This window comes from Hemibagrus wyckioides, linkage group LG15 (assembly GCF_019097595.1).
Source record: "Hemibagrus wyckioides isolate EC202008001 linkage group LG15, SWU_Hwy_1.0, whole genome shotgun sequence".
Classification (NCBI taxonomy): Eukaryota; Metazoa; Chordata; class Actinopteri; order Siluriformes; family Bagridae; genus Hemibagrus; species Hemibagrus wyckioides.
In genome coordinates this window covers 17568452-17591878 of record NC_080724.1, presented here as the reverse complement: position 1 = coordinate 17591878, position 23427 = coordinate 17568452, and the positions used below count along the sequence as shown (strand labels likewise).

At 39.1% G+C, this 23427-nt stretch overlaps 1 protein-coding gene across 3 annotated transcripts in view; it reads right to left on the bottom strand.

Annotated features, from left to right (window-relative positions):
- The window catches only part of arhgef25a (Rho guanine nucleotide exchange factor (GEF) 25a), a 70431-nt gene that overhangs the window by 40656 nt on the left and 6348 nt on the right, over positions 1–23427 (bottom strand). The window contains exon 1 of one of the 3 annotated variants that reach the window (XM_058409590.1): positions 9318–9745. The exons of the other annotated variants lie outside the window; for them this stretch is intronic. Coding sequence (XP_058265573.1) covers positions 9318–9411 — 94 coding nt within the window. The 5' untranslated portion in view covers positions 9412–9745. Of the gene's footprint in view, positions 1–9317; positions 9746–23427 lie in introns of those variants that run through there. 3 annotated transcript variants of the gene reach the window in all.

Here is a 23427-nt window from a genome sequence, read left to right as displayed (position 1 = left end):
CTTGTTTTACAAGCTTCATAAGAATGATGATGACTTTTTAACACCTGTGAGGTGAAATCATGTATTTTTATATGTAGCATGTGATTTGTAGTGTGTTACCTGAGGAGATCTGTACTTAGAAGAAGCCTCACTTATCAATATGGGTGACTGTTAGATTACAAGATTATAACGATACAATTTCTAGCCTGTTCATACTGAAGCATAAAGCTGTAAAGTATTAATTACCTTCTCATTCAGCTAACCTAAGAGCTTATTAAATAAGTCACGTTGTAAAAGGTTTACATACTGCCTCTTTATAGTATAATGAATGCAAAATTAATGAAAAATCATTTGTTCAGCTGATATTAAATAAGTGCAAAAAATGCACAAGTTAGACTTCATAATGTTTCCTAAATCAAATGAAGCACCAGCAATTCTACACAGAGCAGAAAGAGTAAATAGACGTCCTGAAATATAAGCTGACATCTGATCCGTCACATGCATATTGCAAGAGAACAACTTAAGTTGAACCATACTTATAAACGCCTCCTTTGTCTTGTTTCTTTCGTTCAAAAATAAAATCTTGTGCTACTTAAAAACTAAAACATCTTGCTATTGCCCATATTTTTGGAACGGTGCCACCTGCAGTTCCCCCACCGATCTGCCAGAGGGAGCCGTCGCAGGAGTACTGAGCCTTACGCGGTCACACGGACCACTTCCAGATTATGAACATTTAAGACGACTCACACTGACCTTCAGTGCGAAGTATTGCCGGTTTACCTGCGATTCTAAGCCGTTCTTTGTTTTAGTTAGTTTGTGCGGTTCGCTGCCTCTGACTACTCCAATTATCCAATCAAAGGACGGGAAATTGGTGACGTAATCGTATGCTAGATTGCCCCAGTGACGCCAACTCGAAATCTGATTGGTTAATGTAACAATTTCATTGCCACTTATTTTAAGCTACGGGTGCCTGCACTATTGATTCTGAAGGCCTTAAGGCAGATTTCTTTCACCCTGGCAACACATGATGACAGCCACTGGCTGAAATATGATTGGATAAATACTCTTATCATAAAAATACACTACTGGAAGCAGCCAACCGAGAGAACAGCTATGAAATGTAGAGACTATTGGGAATAATTTAATACACATTCATGGAAAAATATATTAAATATGCAAGTCAGTGATTCAGATCACTGCTGTTTAGGCCAGCAGAGAAGGCCTTGCTGGTTCTGATGGCCCACCACTGCGTTTCATGGATTATTCAAGTTTTGGATCGTGTATTTGGATTCATTCGCTGTGCTTTTGGCTTCTCACGGTTTGTCTGGTTTCGCCATGCCAATTTATTGCCTATTGATTTGGTTTTGTTTGCCCTGTTTGTTAGTTCTATTAAACTCCACTAATAAATTCATCACCTGCTGCATCAGCCGCCTCATTATAATGTTATTCTCAGTCTCAGAAGCTCCGCCCCCACAGGCCTCAAGCCTACATTATCCATTGTACAATTTTCTGGCCACAAGTGGTTTATTATTGAAATCGCATCATTTTGTAAAAGCGCCTTTGTTCTCTTACCCAGATTTGCTTACACAATGCTTATCCTTATGTTATGAAGACCCAGTGAAAAGAACCTTCAAAATACCTTTCAAGCAAATCTTTTCAAGGTTTCCAAACCTTTCTAACTAGAGCCAGAGCCACACCATTGAAAGAGTCATCTTTTATTGTATTTATGCATCAGAAATGTACAATACACCCAACCCAGTAGTATCCTAAAGCTGGACTTTGAGATAACTCTACTGCCAGCACATATACTGTGGATTTCCCCATAAGGTCAAGAGGAACACACATTTCTTAGTACAGCATTGGCCCTATTGCATAAGAGACCAAGGCCTCCCCTCCTCAGAAATCAGCCAATCATATTCCACTCAGACGCCACAGCTGGAACCCCCCCTGCTACTCCTTTTTTTTTTCCATCGACCAAGGGCCAAACCGTTAAGCCATGAGAGGTTGCAGAACTGTTTGCACTTCACTGAAATTTGTTTCTCTATTTCATGAAAATGTTTGGCAGTCCTCTATTTTGAGGACTCCTCAAGGGACGAAGCTCCGGGTGGCTGGCAGGGGAGAGCGATGGGGGACCTTTGTATTAAAAAAACACAATTCTGTAATACAGCAGCAGAGCATGCCCAAAAGGTCAGAGAAAGTCCTTTTCCTCAACTGTTGGCTTACATCTTTTTAAGTTACATGCAGGAAAGTTTACATCTGACAAATATAGAAGGAATTCGGAGCACTGTGCTCCGTATATACCGTCTTTTCTTTTTCTTTTTTCTTTTTTTCTAAAAAAGGTATGGAATGCACGGCTGCATTTAATAAGTCATTCTTGTCCTATGCATGATCCCAGACATCACGTTGTCTAGAGAGGACGCAGCAGAGCAGGAGGTATGTTAGTGGGATGGATGGTGGCAAGGGAAGAAAGAAAGAGTGAAGGAAGGGAATATACCTGCAGGGAAGCAAAAGTGTTTCAACCAGCTGCAGAACAGATATTAATAAAGACCAGCTGAGAAAAAGACCAAGAAAGACAAACAGTGAAACAGAGATTTGCCCTAGAAATGATCTTAATCTCCACTGAACTTTTTTGAATTTAGAATTCTATCACTTCATCATGTTTAGAGTACTGTGTGTGTGTGTGTGTGTGTGTGTGTGTGCGTGTGCAAGACCCCGAACAGGAAGTGCGGTTTACAAAAAGAGTTGTGTCAGGAAAGTAGGAATGAAAGGCAAAGAGGGAGTGTGAAAGGGGGATGGGGTGTCATGTTAAAAATATCTCTGCATCCTTTGCACTGCTTTTCCAACAATCCATCCAGGACATCTTGACAAAGAGACAGTAAAGATCCACGCATGTTCCAAATAGAAACATCGCATTGGCTCTGGTCACCTCAGATTTCTCCACAGCAGCCTGAATCACACAACACCCCATGCAGACGCTCGCTGGAGAGCAGTTACTAAAATATATAAAGTGTGTTTATCGTCGCTGTAGTTATGGTGAAATACCAAATACTGTGTTTCCATTGACACGGTATCTGTGCTTGTTTAGGAAACAAGGGAAACCTTTTCACAACTGGTCCACATTTCAAACGGTTACATAATCACATAAGGGAGGTTACTAATGAGCAGCATAAAAATAATTACACACGTGGAGGACTTTACAAGTTCTGGCTTTGAGAACATATTTTACCATGTAAAGTCACGTCCGTCTGCATTCGTACGTGGCAAAGACATAGTCATAGACGATGCTCACATGCAAAATGAGAAAAACATGTTTTAAGTGCATTAGCTGATCAAAGGAAACATTGTTAATGGTTACGATATGAAATGTATCTGCTATTTATCTGTCTATCTCAAACTTCCCGAAACTTATTTTAATGACGGTAATGAAAGGGGGGGCTCAAAAGTTGCTCCAGTTGTTCCCATAGTAACAAAATGACCACACACTGAGCCCCAAAGCCTTGATGAAGCAAATCTGCAGTCTGAGCACCAGCTCTTTCGTGGTGGGAGATTATACAAAAGTTTCCATTTAACACCTTAAAGTTTTCTTCGGTTTTTCCTTCTGTGTAAACCCTTCTGCGGATAGAGGAAGAGTGTTTTCATTTGTTCAAAATGCTTCTAGTTCTAAAAGTACAAGCACAGGCTCTGGTAGCATTTTGACAGAGAATATGTAGAATGTATGTTTTGGTGATCATAATACTGACCAGTGACCGGTCTTTAAGTACAGTGATGATCTGGAACAATTGTGATCAGTATTTGGTCTTTATGATCAGTGATTGGTGGTCAGGAAGATTAGTGATCAGTGATCGGTGCTCAAGAGGTCGTTAGGAACAATTGTGATTAGTGACTGGACATTGGGAACAGTTGTGATTGGTCAGTTAAAATCAGTGACACTCAGTAAATCGTCATAAGGACCAGTGGTGATCAGTGCATGCTAGTATGGCTCACACAAGCCCAACTGCTCAAATTTTTTTTGCTAGGCTTGCTAAAGGCAACCAAAATGTTGCCAAATCTAGCAATAAAGTCTCCAATTTGGCAAGTATACTGTATCTCAGCATCTGATCTCTGTCTTTTGTTTACATCTTTGACACAGTTAGCAGGAGGTAAGTCTGGACATATCTCACTATTGGGAGAAAAAAATGGATAGACTTGAAATGAGTCTCATAAAAAGACTCATTTGTACTAGTGTGACTGCGAGGCAGAGTTGTGGCTGTAATTGCCTTTTGCCTCACAGGTAATCAAAAAATAGGCCGGAAATCGAGAGAGGGAGAAGATGCGGGTGAAAACGCAGGAGAAGTGGTGGAAACTTTCATAAACACAACAGGCAAAAAAGAGAAAATGATTGTTACTGGGGAGATGAGCATGAGCAGTCTGCCTGAGAGGGAATAAAACACACCCACCCACACACACACACACACACACACACAAAATGAACCCCCTTCTAACACAGCGGATTTAAGAGAGATTACCTGCACGTTCTTCAAATACCTTTTCAATGTGTAGGAGGCTTTCTAGTGGTAAAAATGCAACACTGCAGCTTACGTCCAGACTCCGGCTCAGTCTGAAACCGTCTCCTGCTTAATCACTGACCTTAAGTATGATTAATGTGGTAGACGGACATGCACTCGGGTCGTTAAAGTGTCAACCTCTACTACGCTGTCTTTGGCAGACAGGCCCACATACTGTATGAGAGGCCCTATAGGTTACGTCATGTGTAGGTATTACGCTTCTGAGTGACCAATTTGTCTCCCCAGTGGGAGAGGGAGTGGTGCCATCTCTGCTGTCAAGACAGCGGCTGTGAAAAATCAACTTTGACTGCGCTGTATATGATACTACAGCTAATCCTGCGCATCAGAAAGAATTACAGATGTAGCCTGCAATGCTTCTCTCCCTATTATGATCATACATTAACTGCAAATCCTGCACAGAAGAAATATAAATTGCAATATTACCATGCTACGGCAGGTTTCTTAAATTCAGGGATTTATTTACAACTGCTCTGCTAGAAATAGCCCCGCCCATTTTTCTTAAAAGGCAACCCGTTTAAGCAAAGTGATATTTTTCATGTTATTTTTGCAACTGCAGTTCACTTTACATGCAGCAGTGGGCTCTATAATTCACAAACCGTCCCTTTAAAGCACGACATTACAAGAACAGTGTTGGGAAGGAGGCATTGTTCTGAGAATAGGAACTTTAAACAAGACCAGAAATAAATCTGCAAATAATAATGATTGAATTGAGTGTTAGACAAGATGTGCTAGGGGTTATTTATTAATTATACCCTCCTCCATAAGGAGATGGCAACTGAAGTGCCTAAGAGTTAACAAGAATATAAAAAGAATAAATGAGAGGGGAAAATAGCTAAAGATGTTCATTTAGCAAAAAATAGAAAGAATATAATCAACAACAAGGTTATGTAAAGCAGAGTGACCCCAAAGTGAATTATTTTCCAATACCAGCATGCCCCAAACTGTTTTATTCCTTTTATACTGTACCACGCCAACTTTGGAGACTTTGGAGATTCCTTCCATAAATATGTTCTAATGGAAAACTTTACAATATGATTATCTATAGGTTTTTCTTTTAAGCATCTGCAATACATGTCCCTGTTACTATAGAAACAGTATTAGATCAAGCATGTTAATATAAACCTGTGCCTATAGGTGTTATAAGTTATTAGATGAAAATTATTCTATTATTCTATTATTCTACTACTTCTGACAGTAGTATAAATTTTACTAATAAATTTGTATAGCATTTAGTAATCTAGGAGCCCATTACATGATGTCAGGAAAAAAGTTCGCCTGCGGTAAACAGCAAACTGGTGTTTCAGCCACAGTAGAGCATCAGGTTACGGAAAGTAAATCAGCTTCATGTATGAGAAACAGAAACAGTGTTTTTGCTCATACACGAAGATTATAAAAAGATTACAAATCCTCGTACTGCACTCCGGGTTGCGAGGAAAATAAATGCAGACCGAAGATACTGTTTCATGAGGTATAAATATCTTGTGGCTTACTGATTAATCAGAGGAGCAGGACGAGTGATGAAGAACAAAAGCTGCTGTGAATCACCACATGATGAGGCTGATTAAATAAGTGTAAATGAGCCCTCTTTGTCTTGCTCAGTGTTGGCCTGAGATGTGTTTTCCTCTTGGGGTACAGCTCAGCTTCCTGTTTTTGTTGGAAGGCTGAAGTCAGAAGGTGAAATGATACAGGCATAATAACACTCTGATCTCCTGCAATTCTCCTGCCTCTTCCATTTCTACACCCACTGTTGGCGCTGTTGCCTGCTTAACTGACACAATGTGACTGATTATCTCAGAAAGTGCAATTTCATGCTTCATTGTCTAAGGTCAATGTATAGAGTCATGATGCCTGTGGATTCTGATACACAGTCCATCAGACATTGAGCAAAACATAAACTCGGCCATGCAGCCACACACATACATATATATCTAAGTTCAATGTAAATGCTCAATGATATTGATCAGACTTAGACACAGATGCTCAAAAGTGCCTCCTGGAATCTTCAGGCCTTGGTGAGCCCAGTTGCCTTGATTGTCATTGGTCGGTGTGGTCACTGAGACGGAGAGGAAGACGTCATACTGCTCAACCCTGCTGTGCTTGTAAATAACAGCTGCAGTGCGGAAAGAAACAGCACGTTAAAGCAGTGTAATTATGACTATCATGGTCTGGCTAAACTGCAACATGCACAAGCAGTTTGGAAAAAATGATGCACCATTTAGAAACATTAGAAAAAGATCTAAGATGAGTAGCAAATCAGAGAAACGCGGACGTGCAGGGGCAAAAGTGACTCGCCGCTAATTCTACTGCTATGGAGCTAAGTATTGTCTGTGAGACGGTTTAGTTTAGGAAACCTAAGCCGTCTCATTTATTGTTACGCAGCAGTGAAGGAGGACGTGAATGCCTGGCACGTGTGTCTAATCCACTCCAGTGACCGTCATGAACATCAAAACAAAGACTTAACTCCTTGTGTGTGCACTGTATGTGTGTTTACGGTAAGTCGGGTCAATGTGATGAGCCGAACGCAGTCTTGACATGTAACGGGAGTGTAACTCAAGAATGCAGCATGAAGAGGATCTGGTGCTGAATACATTTAGCTTGTTGCCTTTATTCCCGAGTCCGAGTAAACGTTCAGCCCTTATTCGAGCATGATTAAACACTCTTATATAAACCGCCAAGTTATACCCTCCTTCATCACGGAGAATGCAGCTGAGGTGCCTAAGAGATGACAAGGCCAGGAAGAATATAAAAAGAATAAATGAGAGGAAAAGGGGAAAGAAGCTCAGAAGGAGGTCATATATCAGCTTAAGCAGTCTCCATTTGCCTCCAGCTCTTTGTTAATGTGATTTATATTAAAGCAGCTGGGTCTGATGTTAATTCCTAGAATTAAAACAATATTTACTGACTCGCAGCAGAGTTCTGTAAATGGCACACATAACTGCAGGCTTAGTGCTGATGGAGATGGAGAGGCACTGTCATTTTCCTGTCACTGTCACTGCAGACATCATGAGTGAGCCAGAGGGGATATCATACATGCATAGTTGAGAGCTAAAACAGCGAGAGAGAGAGAGGAGAGAGAGAGAGAGTAGGTGCATTGTTGAAGTTCAGTGAGCGCATGCTGCTACTTTTAGAATGTTTTGTTTGCTTCCGCTTTTATCGTAAAGCAGACGGTGAATTATTATCATGGTCAAATCACTTTCATTGATACGACTCCTCAACTAAAACAACTTCCACCAGATGGTTTGCTAGGTTTTGGTCAGGGAGTTTATTTTTTATATATATATATAATATTCGGTAACATGCTGGCATCTATTCAGAAGACAGAAAACAGTTCTGCTTCATATATTGTCACAGAATTTTAAACTTGGCATATCTAATTGGCTATCCTTTCTATTCCCTCTCAGAGCTGTTTATTTTAGGCATTTTGCCCAAGGCAGTGTATGCTGTGTTTTAGGGAGCGGCTTTGTGAGCACTTAAATTTTTCATTTTCATCTTCCATCAGATGCTCTATCCAGATTAGAATGTGGCAGTTCATAAGAAAGCATCATGTCCATACCCATTCGATACAGATTCACCACTAGTCAGCAGTTTACCTACTGCCATGTCTTTAGGAGGTAGGAGAAAACCGGAGAACATGGAGGAAACCCATGATGTAACCTGAGCTCAGGACCGAACCAGAACCAGGCGTATTCATCTTTACAACTTTACTAAAATCGCTTAGCATGCATTTAATGAGTTGTGAGGCGGCTCTGTTGAAAAAGAAAAGGAGGGCATTTTGTGCTGCCAGTTTTAGTGCACTTTTATTTACCTACGGAACTGCAGTGATGTTTGGCCACAAACTCTACGGAGGTGTGTGTGTGTGTGTGTTGTGTTCTTGGATTCTTAGTTGGATATTACAACCAAATAATCTTCCTTTGTTGTTACTACCAACCACAGTTACATCATACGTCCCACTGTTTTACTGAAGCACACAAAATGTGAGTTCCTCAAAGACAGAATTACAGGGCTTTCAGTAATTGGCTGAAGAATTAAAGGTATACAGCCAGGAGGCTGCAAAAAAGGCAGAGGGACCAAAAGCACAGTGTTTTAATCCTGTTGTTGGAGACGAAGGAATTTTTCTCTGTGGCCCGGTCCCCTACTGTTTCCCAAACCCACGTGCTATACAGTGCATCCATAAAGCATGCCGAATCACCTCAGGAGGCTCACTACACATCTATACACACACAACTAGCTATAAACACACAAGCAGCATTTGTGCTGGGTCTAATGCTCGTACATGTGTGGGGGTTTTTGGTTAAAGGAGTGAGAGGAAAAGCAAAAAGAAGAAAAGAAATAAAGAAAAGAATCCGTAATCAGATGTGCCAGGCATCTGTTGCTCTGGCTGACTGAGAATGTGTGGATGAGACACACATACTCTATGCCCACAAACACACACACACACACACACACACACACACAGCTATGCTTAATCACAAGCGCATGCCCACACTCCATCTCAAGAGGAGAGATAAGGAGAAGGTAGGAGGGCATCTGTCAAAGCGGATTTAAGGCAAAGGAATCTGATGAGAAATGTTTAGGAAATGACTAAAAAGCCAAATAGATGTAGGCTGTACGCTGTTACGATTTCACAAGCAGTCAAAGCACTTTGGTCAAGTTTCAGCCAGCTCTTATTTTACTGTGTGTGTTAAAATAACACCCAGCTCTTTTTCTATTCCTAGCCAGTGCATTTTATTTAAGATATTAAATCAGACGACAACGAGAACCAGAGTCACTGACCTCTGACCCTGGCATAACAGCAGCCACACTTTGCCAGGACTTTTCGGAACAAGTGTTGGCAGGCGCAGCCCCGGTGGTGGTGGGCGCCCTTCATGTTGTATCCCAATCACAGGCAGCCAGTCTACCAGGAACCAGCATGACCCATGGCACCCACACTCTCTACCCCAGATACACACACTCCTGCTCTGTTGAGTTAATCCCAAAGTAAGAACCTTCGGAAGATGACAATGGGAGGGTTGATGATGAAAAAAGAAATCAGTCCAGAAACCAGGTTTAGGTTAAGGTTTAGGTAGTCCAGACTTATAAGTGAAAGAATCAAGATTAGTCGAAAAGCTCAGCTCGCTTTCTGTTTCTTTCTCCACGCCATGTGCAGCAATCTTCCCTCTGCCCTGTTGTCTTCTGCTCAGCGCCTGGTCAAATGATCAGACAGCACCACTGGCTGAGAGCACGAGGTAGAAACAGAGAGAGAGAGACACAAGACGGGAGGGGGGAGAAGGTGGAGCTCAACTCCGCAACTCCACTCACTGGCTAGTGCACAATACAGCTCCCACTCCCCTCTTTTCTTTCTTTTCTCGCCCCCTCGCCTTACAGCTTATGTTTTCTTTTAGGGTCTCACTTCCTGATGCTTTTTTTGTTTGTTTGTTTCGTTTTGTTTCAAATCCTCATTGTATCATTTAGCCTTTGTGTTTAAGCAGATTCCTTATTCGCTGCTTCCAGACCGTCGTCAGTCAGCTGGAAAGTCAGATCCAAAGATAAATACGTGTCAAAAATAGCTGCACATGTGTTTAATGATATAATTATATCTGTAGTGCAAGACAAGAGCTGTCGCTTTTATAGCCAGGCTGAATTCTGAGAGCTAGTGGGGGGTATGGGGTTACTGTATACACAGAAGTGAGCTGATGGCAACAGAAGGACAGTGCCACACACACACACACACACACACACACAACTTGTGGCTAGTTTCTGACTCATTGAACTCTAATAGACTTCTTAAAGTACTGACAGAAGGAATGGAGTGCATTAAGTTGAGGATATTTAAATCCAACATAATCCAAAAATGATGTGCAAACAAGCAAAGTGTATATATGTAAATATTAGAAATTCATGAAAAATGTTTTCCGCTGTAGGTTTGAAACAATTCTTCTGCCACACAATGTAGTCTGTTATCAAGATTTAGATTCGTTGCTAGACAAAGATCGCATGGACATAATAATGATATAAGTGTTTAATGTTGAACTGGTTTAAAACAATTAAATAACAGAATGGATACAGGTACACATATTTCGAGGACTTTACAAAAGCTTTGAACGTGGCTCGGCCAATCAGAATTTCTAATGGTAGTTATATAATATCCAATGAAATCTTACGGGTTATAGGAGGTTTATGGAAGTGTCACTTCACTCCTGTTCGAACTATCTGGAATTTAGGTGTCCTCTATGGCAGTACATGGAAATGCCACACATTTTTCCAGGGATTCCATATATACCCCATGATTTCCCACGAACACACCACAGCATCTCATGGGGGCGCCATTCATGACCCATGGATTCCAATGAAAATCCCATGGGAATTTTCCAATAACGAGACCCAAAGAAGCCAGATTTACTCATCCAGATGAATCATCTTGCTAGCTGGTCTTTATTTCGTTACTAAAATTATGTTTTAAGATTTGTTCAGAAAAAAAAGAACATTTCCATGCTATCAATATGACGCTTGTAGTGACAAACTGAATGATAATGCCAAATAGTTGGGAGCCAAGAAAGCAGTAGGATTCCAGGGCTGCCACCTCTTAAATCTCTGTTTAACCCCTGACCCTGTGTTGAAAGTGACAAAAACGGAGCAAGATAACCAAAGCAACAGTCATATAATAGTAGCCTAGTGATATGGTATGTGCTGATTTTATAGCCTTCAGTTATGAAAAAGCAAAACTTTGTAAAATAGACTGTGTTTAGCAAATGCCTTGAAGCTTAGTGTTGCGTATTTCTGTCTTATTAATAGTAGATAAATAGTTAAAGATAATTATACTACAGCGCTGTTGTGTTCTCAATTCTTGATAGCCAGAAGATGTTGATTCATTTTCTGTAACAGCAGCTCTGATAGCAGTTCTTGTCTGCAAGACAAACTTTTCTATAGTAACATGACTTGCCTAGCTCACATACCTGAATTTTAAAAAGTGTGTAATTGGTCCTATGGCAAGGTTTTCTGGGAGAAGATGTTTATTTAGCATTTGTTTTTTGGTCTCTAGTTTGTCAGTGCTTTGTAATAGTCAGAGCTTAAACCTGAAGACACAGAAAGTTCACCAAGGACTGAAATGAAATCAGAAAAAGTGATGAGAGCGAGATTGGTGAGGGAACAACTGGTTATAGCTTATGTGGAAACGTTAAACTTACCCATTCATGAATTAATAACTGTTTAGTAAGTAATTAATAACTGTTTCTAAGAAGAATGAACCACTCCAGTATGTGTTGATCAACTTCAGACACCATCCCAGTGATTCATTTTCTTTAACAGCACAGCCATTGTGTCTTCTTTGTTTTCTGGGGCTTTTTTTTATGTTTAATGTTTCCACGTTGTTAACTAGGGTTAGGGTTAGGGTTAAATGTAAATGTAGTGATATACATAGTGTATGTGTCTGTCTCATGAAGATTTATTTACATTTACATTTCGGGCATTTGGTAGCCACATTTATCCAGAGCGTGTTAACAGTAGCACTCACTTTCTATCAATGAATACATCCATTCTGGTTCAATACGAATACTGAAGAGTCGCCACGTATTATGGTATATTTGTTATATAGCCCACCCATAAGGACACATGGGTAACAATTCAGTGACATGTCAACACAAACAGTGTGACAGGTTGAGGGGGGAGCAGGTTAGGAGAGAATTCCTGCCTAATTGAGCCAGCATGTGTGCTTGGGGGGAAAAGTGTGTGTGTGTGTGTGTTGGAATGTGGGCTATTGCAAGCTACACCGGGAGAACTTCATGAGACGGAGCATGTCTGTACGTTCTACTCCGAGGACACCATCAGCCAAGGATTGTGCTGAGTGAGTTAATCCTCTCTCTCCTCCTCCTCTCATCCATCTACATCGTCTCTCACTCTCTTGTTTTTTTTTTATCTTTTGTCCTGTTCTCCTTCTCTCTCGCTCACAGCCAAACTAAGACGTTTCATGTATAGGCTAAAGACCATTTTCTCTTCTCGTCCTTTTATAAATGTGTGTGCAATTCTCACTATTAAATCTATCACAGAACAGCAAGTCGTCCAGTGAATTAATCAGATAAGCACGGATTATTAAAGGAACTGTCGGTAACACAGGTACCTGTACAACTACACCCACAAAACAGACTAGCGCAAGCAAAGCTTACAGACTTGACACACAACATGATTGATAGGTCAGCAGAGACGCCACCTTGAGCTGATTGATTGATATCGGTGGTCAATATTGCATGCGTTTTCTCCGGTTTACAGTCTCCTATGTTTATACAGAGACCCGAGTTTCTTCTCTGTGCAGTTACTACCCAAATGTGAGGAGTAACCATTCAACCATAAAGTACTGATCCTCAAATATTTATATTTTTAAGCAATATTTTATGTGAAACATCTCTGATATATTTATTCCTCGTTCATCTTCAGTAGCCGCTTTATCATTCTGGATCCGGAGCCTATCCCATGGTCACTGGCCAGAAAACACCTTGGATGGGCTGCTGATGCACTTATGCAAACATGTTTTCTCACATTTACTGGCAACTAAGGGCAATGTCGCTGAGATATTCCACCGACCAAGATATTTTTTGGATGTTGGAGGAAACCAGAAAACTTGAGGGAAATACATGCAATCAAGATGCAAAGCTCAAGATAAACAGTAACCCGAGCTCAGGTATGAACCAAGGACCATGGGGCTGTGAGATAAATTCAGTAAATGCACCTTATTTTTGAGGAAAGATCAGAAACCTATAATTCCAAATTATAAATGCTCTTTAAGATCATTAAGGAAAATTAAATAAAATAAATAAATAAATTATAAATTTAAAAAAAAAATTATAATAATGAAAAAATAAATAATTGAATGACAGATAAATAAATAAATAAATAAATAAATAAATAAATAAATAAATAAATAAATAAATAAATAAATAAAGGGAAGAAGGAACACATCCAAATTTGAACAAGAATACGCCTTGGTTATTTCATCAAGACATATTGATAGGTTAACCATTTAAATATTCATTCTAACTGTGTTCTTTAACCAAGTTGTAGCAGAAGAGCACTAATCATCTCTGCAAATGTGCTGCTTCAAAACAGTGACATTGCAGAACCTCATTTTTTCAATGGTCAACAACTTCTGCTGTCAATAAGAGAGTCTTGAAAACATCGCATTGTCCGTGGCATCAGAGAGTCGAGGATTCAGTACATTTCAAACAGTCCACCGAATTTCCCAGACCAAATGGAGTCAAGCTGTAAGCAAAAGGTAATCACACACACACACACACACACACACACACATCAGGAACATCTTGTGCATTCTCACATGTTATGATCCTGATGGTAGCTAAAGAAGAAAGAAAGTAAGAAACTGGAATAAATCTTGAGTGAAAGCTCAAAGGATTATGGGTAATGAAAAATTTTCATCATAGAAGAGCGTAGGTAATAAAACATTCCCCCGCCACTGATAGAGATATATAACATAAATCTAGCTCCTACACAGAGGAACCAAATCCACCCACTCTCTCTCTCTCTCTTTCTCTCTCCCTCTCTCTCTCTCTCTCTCTCTACATCATCTTTTTTATCATAGATTCAAACACACACTCGGAGAACACATAAGAATTTAATAAGAAGTTCATAAAACTACTTATGCAGCAGTAATTTGGGGACATGTGTAGGTGATAAATAGGAATCAGTAGTAGTTTATTTTTCCAACTAAGATCATATTACTTCTATGAAGATTGATGATATTAAAGAAAACACACACAAACACACACACACTGAAAGGCCAGACAGATTAAATCAAAGAGATCTGATAGCACAGTAACTCGCTGGTGAATATCATTTAGTAGATGAGAAGAATATCATTTGTTACTAACATCTCAAAGCAATTAATTATTCACATCCTTACATACCATAAGATTATGTCATCTTCATATCATCTGCAGGAGGATGTCTGAAAAGCTTGCATGATGTAATTGAGTGCATTATAAATTGGCATCAGTAGGGGGTGTGTGCCCTATAAAACACACACACACACACACACCCTGCTGATACTGAGGTTGATGCATCTGCTGCTGTTGAAGCCCAAGGCTGAAATCTTCAAAGATATGAATCACACAATGACAGAAATACTGTTTATAAGCTCTTTATTACAGATCCACAGGCCATGATCACCCTGTACATCTGCTCATTCAGGTAATTATCCAATTCAGGCAATCACATGGTATCATGCAGATACAGGGTAAGCACTTCAGTATTTATTGACATTAAAACTTTTATCTCTGTGGATTTAACCATGGCATGGCTGATAGTGGCAGATAGGCTGGTTTGAGTATATTTTTATAAACTGCCGAATTTTCACACACAACAGTCTTATGGTTTATACAGAATGGTGCGAAATACAAAAAAACTATCTATTGAGCTGCAACTCCTTGATGATGAGAGAGGTCAAAGCTGACTGGGAGACTACAGTAACTCAAATAAACACTCTTTACCATCATCTCAGAACACACAACCTGTCAAGCCATGAGGCTACAACAGCACAAGATCACATCAGCTTCCACGCCTGCCCATCAGGAACAGAGGCTACAGAGGGCACGGGCTCACCCAAAACATGGGCTGATTTTTTCTGGTCTAGGAAAATTTGATAAGCTTTACAGTTTACACTTTTAGCTTTAAAACAGCGTATTATTTATAGTGCTCACAAATCAGAAATGAAAAAATAGCAGGAATTAGTCATAATGTTGAGGAGACACTTAATGGACTGCATATGTGACGGTTTTCAGTATATGGAAAATGTTCCTATGCTAGTAGTCAGTAATAAAGCATGTCTGCATTCTGGTGCACTTATTTAATCACCCTGTCTGTCTCTCTCTCTCTCTCTCTCTCTCTCTCACACACACACACACACACACACACACACACACACACACACATATATATATATATATATATATATATATATATATATATATATATATATATATATATATATATATATATATGTTCTCTAAACACAGATGTGCAAACCGCACTAACCACCACCATTTGAGGTGTAAGATGTAAGTATCTGTACAAGCTCCCAGTTCTCAGAAGACTGGATTAACAGCCCTGCTTGTGTGCCCAGTAGTCGAGCAGCATGGCACAGGATGGGATCAGGGCTAGAGGAAAAGCTCTTCTTTTCCTTATCCCTGCGTCTGCTGCATGCATTGAAACCTATTCAATTCAGCTAGACTGCTTGATCCTCAACGGAAATCAAATCCTTAGCCCATAAATCACAAGAGGTCAAGTCCATCTGCACAGAAACGGGCTTCTGGAAAAGCCATAAATGACATGGTGAAGCTGATGTTTTTCGAAACACTGGAGCCTGACACTTCCTGGTTGAATATCAAGGATGTGACAGGTCAAGTCCTAGAACATCTTGAAACATCACTGCTGAGTGAGATAGTCTGCCTGGGCAGAGAGTCAGAGTGAGCCTTACTGTAATTGGCTTGAAGCTTTAGCAATTGTATAGATTAAAGCAGGAAGAAAAGAAAATATTTTGAAGTACTCCTTCTTCATTTTATTTTTTACACATGGTCCATATTTCTGTATTTAAAGATGCAATGTGTCATTTAAGAAAAAATAAACCTTGCATGATCAAAGAATGTCAAAAAATACCGAAAAAAAAATCGAAAAAAACATTGCTCTGCAAAAGGATCTGGCATTATTCTTCATTTTTTCAGCTCTGAAACAGTATGTACTTCAGGCCACAGCACTGCCGAGCCAATGCTCAGTTCACAGGATCTTTTCCTTAAAAGACAAGGTACAAGGCATAAATCATTCCATTCAGTTGCAATTGCAGTTCAATTCATAGCCTGCAGGGGGTGTTAAAATTACAAACTGCTCCTTTAAAGCTATACAATCTGTTCATGATCTGAGAAGAAGGGACTGATGACCATAATTAATACTGCAGTTACCTAATGTACAACTAATAGATCCACTCTAAAATATGATAGCTGGATTAAGTTATGTGAATTTTTCTTTAACTCTAATTATCGTGACATGTTTTGGATGTTGAGCTCAAGTTTTGACAGATGAAACTAATCCATTATCCTGACTACTTTTGAGTTAAAACAAGTTCACTCATGTGTTAAAGGCAGCAGATGACCTTTTGTTTAAGTTTGACCACGTGTGTATGTTCCTATATTAAAGTAAAATAATCAAAATTACAGTCCAACATGAAACTGTTGCGAGCTCAAAGCTACTAAAAAGAAAGTCAGTAGTTCCTGTCCCATCACTGCCAAGCCGGCCTTGACTCTATACGCTCCAGGTCCAGTGTATCATGGCCGAACCCTGCACTCTGACCTCATCCTCCTAACAAGATGGAATATGTGAACAAAAGAATTCCACTCTATTGTAATATACATGTGACAGATAAACTCCTCAATAAATATCTGACCAATTGGATATGGTAGTGTGGTACTTTTATATTTAACATGGAGTCCATGTGATGGACAGCAACCAAACCAAGAGGACATAAACATACGCAGAATGAAAGCACAGACAGTAACACAGATGGCTAGAGGACAGCGTAGGACACAGAAAGACTGTGTGTTTCCTTCACAATCGCTCCTCACCAGAAGGATAAATTCTCCAGCACTATACTGAGGCTGTAAGCCTACTGTGAACCCCAGACATAACAAACTAAGATCCAGATTGAGAACTAGAGAGCTTTTATATTATCCCACTGTCTCGCTTCACTGTCTTTCTTTACTCTCTCTCTCTCTCTCTCTCTGCCTGTTTCTCTTTTTCTTCCATAACTGATGCCCAATTCAGTATTACTTGCACAATAAGCAATAGTAGGAAGGCAAGGTTTGGAGCACTAATCCAGTGCCATGGGCTCCAGCTCATTTTATGTAGTGTAAACTGTTTACTAGCTTGTCTGCCAATGTCATCTGTAAGTCCATAAGATGTATGAATTTTCACACAACCACACCCAACCTTTCAGACACACATACACACAAGTACACGTCTGCCTAAATAAATGTTACTAGGAGTTGGTACCAAGTGGAATCTTTCACAGTTCCTCTTGGGCTCAGTATCTTTCATTCCTATCTACAATCAGCCCCACACACATCAAGGCTCAAACAAGTTTCCACACATGCATTAAATCTACCACCTCTTTTTTCTTCAAACGGTTCAGAAATTTTCTCACAGATGTTATCTCATATAAACACAATCCACACAACTTTCTTGTCTGAATTCTGCAAACCAAATGAAGGCCTCGCAGATTACGTAAGACATTCTGACTCCAACCTTGACCTAGTGTCATTGCCTTATAAAGCATCACTCATATAAGCAGCTCATTAAAGTCCTGCGCTGAGCAACACATCGATTCTTCCGCCTCCTCTCTGCAGCAGTTCACTGCAGTTTGGTCGTTTGGTACATGCTGAAAAAGACCAGTGTGGGCAGAAAGGAGGAAAACATTTTGGGATTCTTTCAAAGACCAGTCCAAGACACCACATTCTCTCTGTGGGCCTGAGGGATGGGTGGTGAACCCTGTGGCTTGTAAAGATGACACCTGGTCAGTGTCAGAAGAGTCAGACAGAAGACAACCCCTCGATCCCAATGACCTGGATCAAAGCTACACCTCCAAATGGAGAGTTCACCGAAAGGACTTGGCTGTGTACTTTGTGAGACACAGCACAGACCATGTTGACTCTATTGAATCATATTTTATGAATTCACATTTATAAAATTAGTCAGAAGCATTTCAAAGAAAAATGCTGCAGTTGAATGTTTTTGACCATTTACATATTTTTGTTTTTTTATTTTATTTTATTTTATTTATTAATTTATAACCATTATTAAAATACAAATGATGAAAGCCTTTATATTTAAGGACAATGAAATCATAAAATGATTAGTGTAAATTAGTGTTTTAGTGAGAAAAAAAATGGAGCGTAAACCAGTTAGACTAGCATTATTTGTAAGACAAATCTATGTTAAGTGCTTGACGTGCCTAATTAGTGTGATCTATGTAGATCTAGGCCTCAAGCTTAGCTCAAGATCCAAAAAAGAAGTGCTCTAAACATTTCAGGGAAGAACTAGAATGTAAGTAAGGAATAAAACACAATGGGCATAGTTATATAGCAAAATAATTAACAACAGGATGTCTTCTAGCATGGCGATTTGCCAGAAATTATATAGATTTTTACTGAATCTTTACTTTATTTATTGAAGAACAACACACTTTGTATCTGTTTATAGTTTAATGTTGTGGCTCTGTGACATGGTGGTTTAGTGGTTAGCACTGTTGCCTCACAGCAAGAAGGTCCTGGGTTCAAATCCTGGGTTCAAATCCCAGGTTCAAACAGGCAGGGGCCTTTCTGTGTGGAGTTTGCATGTTCTCCCTGTGCCTGTGTGGGTTTATTCCGGGTACTCCAGTTTCCTCCCACAGTCCAAAAACATGTACATTAGGTTGATTGGGAATTCTTAATTGCCCGTGTGTGTGTGGTTGTCTGTCTATATGTGGCTCTGTGATGGACTGGTGACCTGTCCAGGGTGTTTGCCCAATGTGTGCTGGGATAGGCTAATTAGGACCCTAATTAGGAATAAAGCGGGTATAGAAAATGGATGGATGGATCTGTGACTCTTCTTAGCACTTCCATTTTAGAAGCTATAAACAGCCAGACTTTCTACAGACTTCCTACTGAAGTTAATAAGACATCAAAATGCAGCTTGTCATGTTACAGAGAAACCAGAATGCCAAATTGCCAAATCCCAAGTCTGATACCGGAGACTACATACTTCCATAAAATGGAAATAAATGGCTCCTTACAGATATCTGATAACGTCATCATATCAGCGATTCCTTTTTTCACCCGCCTGTTTTTAATCTGAGATTATGAGCGACTTCTCCCATACAGGTTCCTTCTGAATTAGCAGTCGCTATAGTAATAATAACATTTTAGACTGAGCGCAATAATATAAACCTCTGATCTGAATTACAGAGATAATGAGATTATAGAAAATGAATCAATGTTTTGGCCAATTAGATTTGAGAATTCCACAGCACTATTGTGTATACTTTGCTGAAAATGTAAAAAAGAAAAAAAAAATGTCTAGGAAACGACTGAAAAGAATTAAAATGTTGAAAATTTGGACCCAAACATTTCCATGGTTTTCTCAAGGACTTTTCCCCTACGGACGCCGCCTACTGAAAGCATATTTCAGTCAATATATAGACCATATATAACAGTTTTATACTTTTTATTTGTTGCCCACTGAATTTTGTGAAGTCTTGTTAAAAGACCCAGCTTGTTAATAACCTTGTAGTTTTTTATCCATCAAGAATTCATTAATTAACGCTTGCAATGAATGTATTTTTAAAGCATAAAATATATATTTTTTTAATCATTGACGCTCAAGTACAAAAAGCTAATTAGTCAAGCCTTAAATTTCTGTTTTGATTTACAGTTTTGAATATATTGATATTGAATTAATGTACATGTGGTGAAAGATAAAAGGAGGAGTCTGGCTTTATGAATTTGACACAGGCTCATCCCCGCTCGTCGAGGCGTCTGGATGCTTTATGGCTGACGTTTCAAGCTGTCTGGTTTGGCCTGCAGCCCAGAGCAGAGGCGCTGAGAACAGCAGTCTATCAAAATGTCATCCACTCAGGAGCAATGACCTGGGAATCTGTCTGCTCTCTACAACAACCCTGGTTTATTTTCAAGCCTAAAAGTTTGCACTTTTATTTTATTTACATACACTCTCATTGTTTTAACACTAACATCTGCTTCTTATTTTCTGACACACAGTTTATGTTGCTAACTGGGACAGCAAGGCAGGTGGTGAATAATAGATTAGTTAGAAGTTAGTCTATGGTCTAATCATGATGGGATAAGTACAGAAATAGCTACGTTCACTTACTTACTCATACAAAAAGATGCAACATTAAAGCCTGACGCACACAAGTGGGATTTCAGGGCAAGCCAGCTGGAAGACTGCTGTTAGCCCTTTTAAGGTCAGGCCTGGCTTAGCCACCAGGTCCGCTGAGAGGCCCAGCTGTAGATTCCCGTAGCTATTTTTTTTTTTTAAGGCAATACAGGGATTTAATGGACCATAAACCTATGAATGACTGAATGTGCCATTAAAGCCGAGTCATGAAAGTATCCTTCAGAGCAGGGATGTCAAACTCTTTTTAGATAACAGGCCACATTACACTTAGTTCGATGTCAAGTGGGCTAGACATCAGTCTTGTTCATGAATATTCTGAAAACACAGATGGGTTGAACATTGGTACATAGGTACGGTGTAAAAACTGAAAAAACCTGCTGAACAGACTGTAATTTATTAGAAAATGAGGGGGAAAATACGGAAGCCCAGAGAGGCCATGTGATATTATTTTTTTTGCTTTTGTTTTCTCGTGATCACGACTTAATTTTCTCGTGATCTCGAGATAACAAAAGTTGTTTTCTCGTGATCTCGACTTAATTTTCTCGTGTCTCGAGATAACAAAAATAGTTTTCTCGTGATCACGACTCAATTTTCTCGTGTCTCGAGATAACAAAAGTTGTTTTCTCGTGATCACGACTTAATTTTCTCGTGTCTCGAGATAACAAAAGTTGTTTTCTCGTGATCACGACATAATCAGAACCGCGGTGAAGTTAGTTTGATATTCGGAAATTAGACAGACATTCGGAAGCGGTAGTTTAGGGACCGTCAACAAATTTCTGTACGACTGAAATGTGGTACTTGTTACTTAACTGACTACGTTCCCCAGTTATTCTAATTTCTTCTTAAATATACATATGGCATGCGGCATTGCAAACAGCATTTGTTTATTTATAAATAAAAATTGAATTAATTGATAGTATTAATTATGTATCATGTGAATTAATTTGCTATTATTAATTTATTTTTTAATAAAAAAAAATATTTCTTCAATAGCTTCTAGGTCATGTGACCCTGTGACCCCAATCTAGTACAAAAATAATCTACTTGGACACCTCCACAAGGTACACCTCTTTGTATCCCAAAGAATCTCTTCTTTTATTTTAATTTTTATTTTTATTCTTAAAAAACACTTTTTCTTCAATAGCTTCTAGGTCATGTGACCCTGTGACCCAAATCTAGTACCAAAATGATCTAATTGGACACCTCCACAAGGTACACCTCTTTGAATCCCAAAGAATCTCTTCTTTTATTTTTATTTTAATTTTTATTAAAAAAACACTATGTCTTTAATAGCTTCTATGTCATGTGATCCTGTGACCCAAAACTAGTACTAAAATAATGGATAATGCTTTTAAATAGCTTTTGTGGTACTTTGATATCTTACGCCAATTGCTCTCTGCAGCGTAATTTAAAAAATAAATTAATAATAGCAAATTAATTCACATGATACATAATTAATATTATCAATTAATTCAATTTTTATTTATAAATAAACAAATGCTGTTTGCAATGCCGCATGCCATACGTATATTTAAGAAGAAATTAGAATAACTGGGGAACGTAGTCAATTAAGTAACAAGTACCACATTTCAGTCGTACAGAAATTTGTTGACGGTCCCTAAACTACCGCTTCCGAATGTCTGTCTAATTTCCGAATATCAAACTAACTTCACCGCGGTTCTGATTATGTCGTGATCACAAGAAAACAACTTTTGTTATCTTGAGATCACGAGAAAATTAAGTCGTGATCACGAGAAAACAAAAGCAAAAAAAAAAAATATCACATGGCCTCTCTGGGCTTCCGTAGGAAAAAATGCAAATTATGCCTTTACTTAATTGGGTTATATGCCATAAACTTATACACTATAGTCTATAATATTTAAATAGAATTATATACTGTATATGTTGCAAAATTACACATTCAAATGCTGTGAAACCCCTTATTTAGATCCATTTTCAAGAGACATAGTTATAGCATCAACTCTGTAGCTTGAAAATGAGGAATTTAGTGCATTTTGTCAGTAGTTTCTGAGTTTTCCCATAAAGGAACAATTTCTTTCTAATTTTTCAATACAAATACGATTTTAGATTCTAAATTCACTTGGTTGGCCAGTTTCCAACCTTTAAAGGGACGGGTTCTGGCTCAAAAATTAACACCGCAGCTAAACATCTGGTCTGGTATCTATTCACTGTTTTGATCAGTGACTCGGCTGCTGAAAGTAATATACAGTAGCCGAGCGGTACAAGTACAAAGGTTTTGTTAATAATTTCTTTCACATATTTTTTTTACACACTGCCAGATTTACATCCACAGTGAAATGGAAAAGAAATGGATCGATTATGCAACATAATACGAACCACACTGGCAAGAGTATGACATGCAAAAGAAAGATTAAAAGGCAGTAACTGATTATAGTGAGTATGAAAATCCCATGGAAAATTGGGACAAGGAAAGATTACGCATCCAGCTTTGGGGAGAAGTCTGCAATTCCCAAAAGCCTTATTGGAAACTACTGAAGATAAAGTCTTATTCCGAACGCATTTCCACAACTCTTCTTCCCTTAAATCCTTCAAGAATTGAAGAATTCGAGAATTCTGCACCTTATAGCCTCTCTTCTCTCACTCACTTCATCCTATTACTCTAGGTTTTGTGATTCTTAGGAAATAGGTAACTTGGTAACAGGCTGTTTCCTGTTGCTGTGTATTTAAGCTTTCCACTCTGACAAAGATCAGCTACCTCTGATGCACTCAGCGCAACCTGGCTTGTTGTGAAAGAGCTGCTAAATGACTCGATCCAAATTTGAGGAGCTGGCTTATTCTGTTCATGGGTGGGCTGTAAAGTGTGCCGAGTGAAAGAGGCGATTTGAGGGAGGAATATAAATATTAAGGAACACCAGCACTATGGGACACTGCATGGGAGTAGGAAATGGTAAAGAATGAGTGCGGGATCAGTGCAATCTCA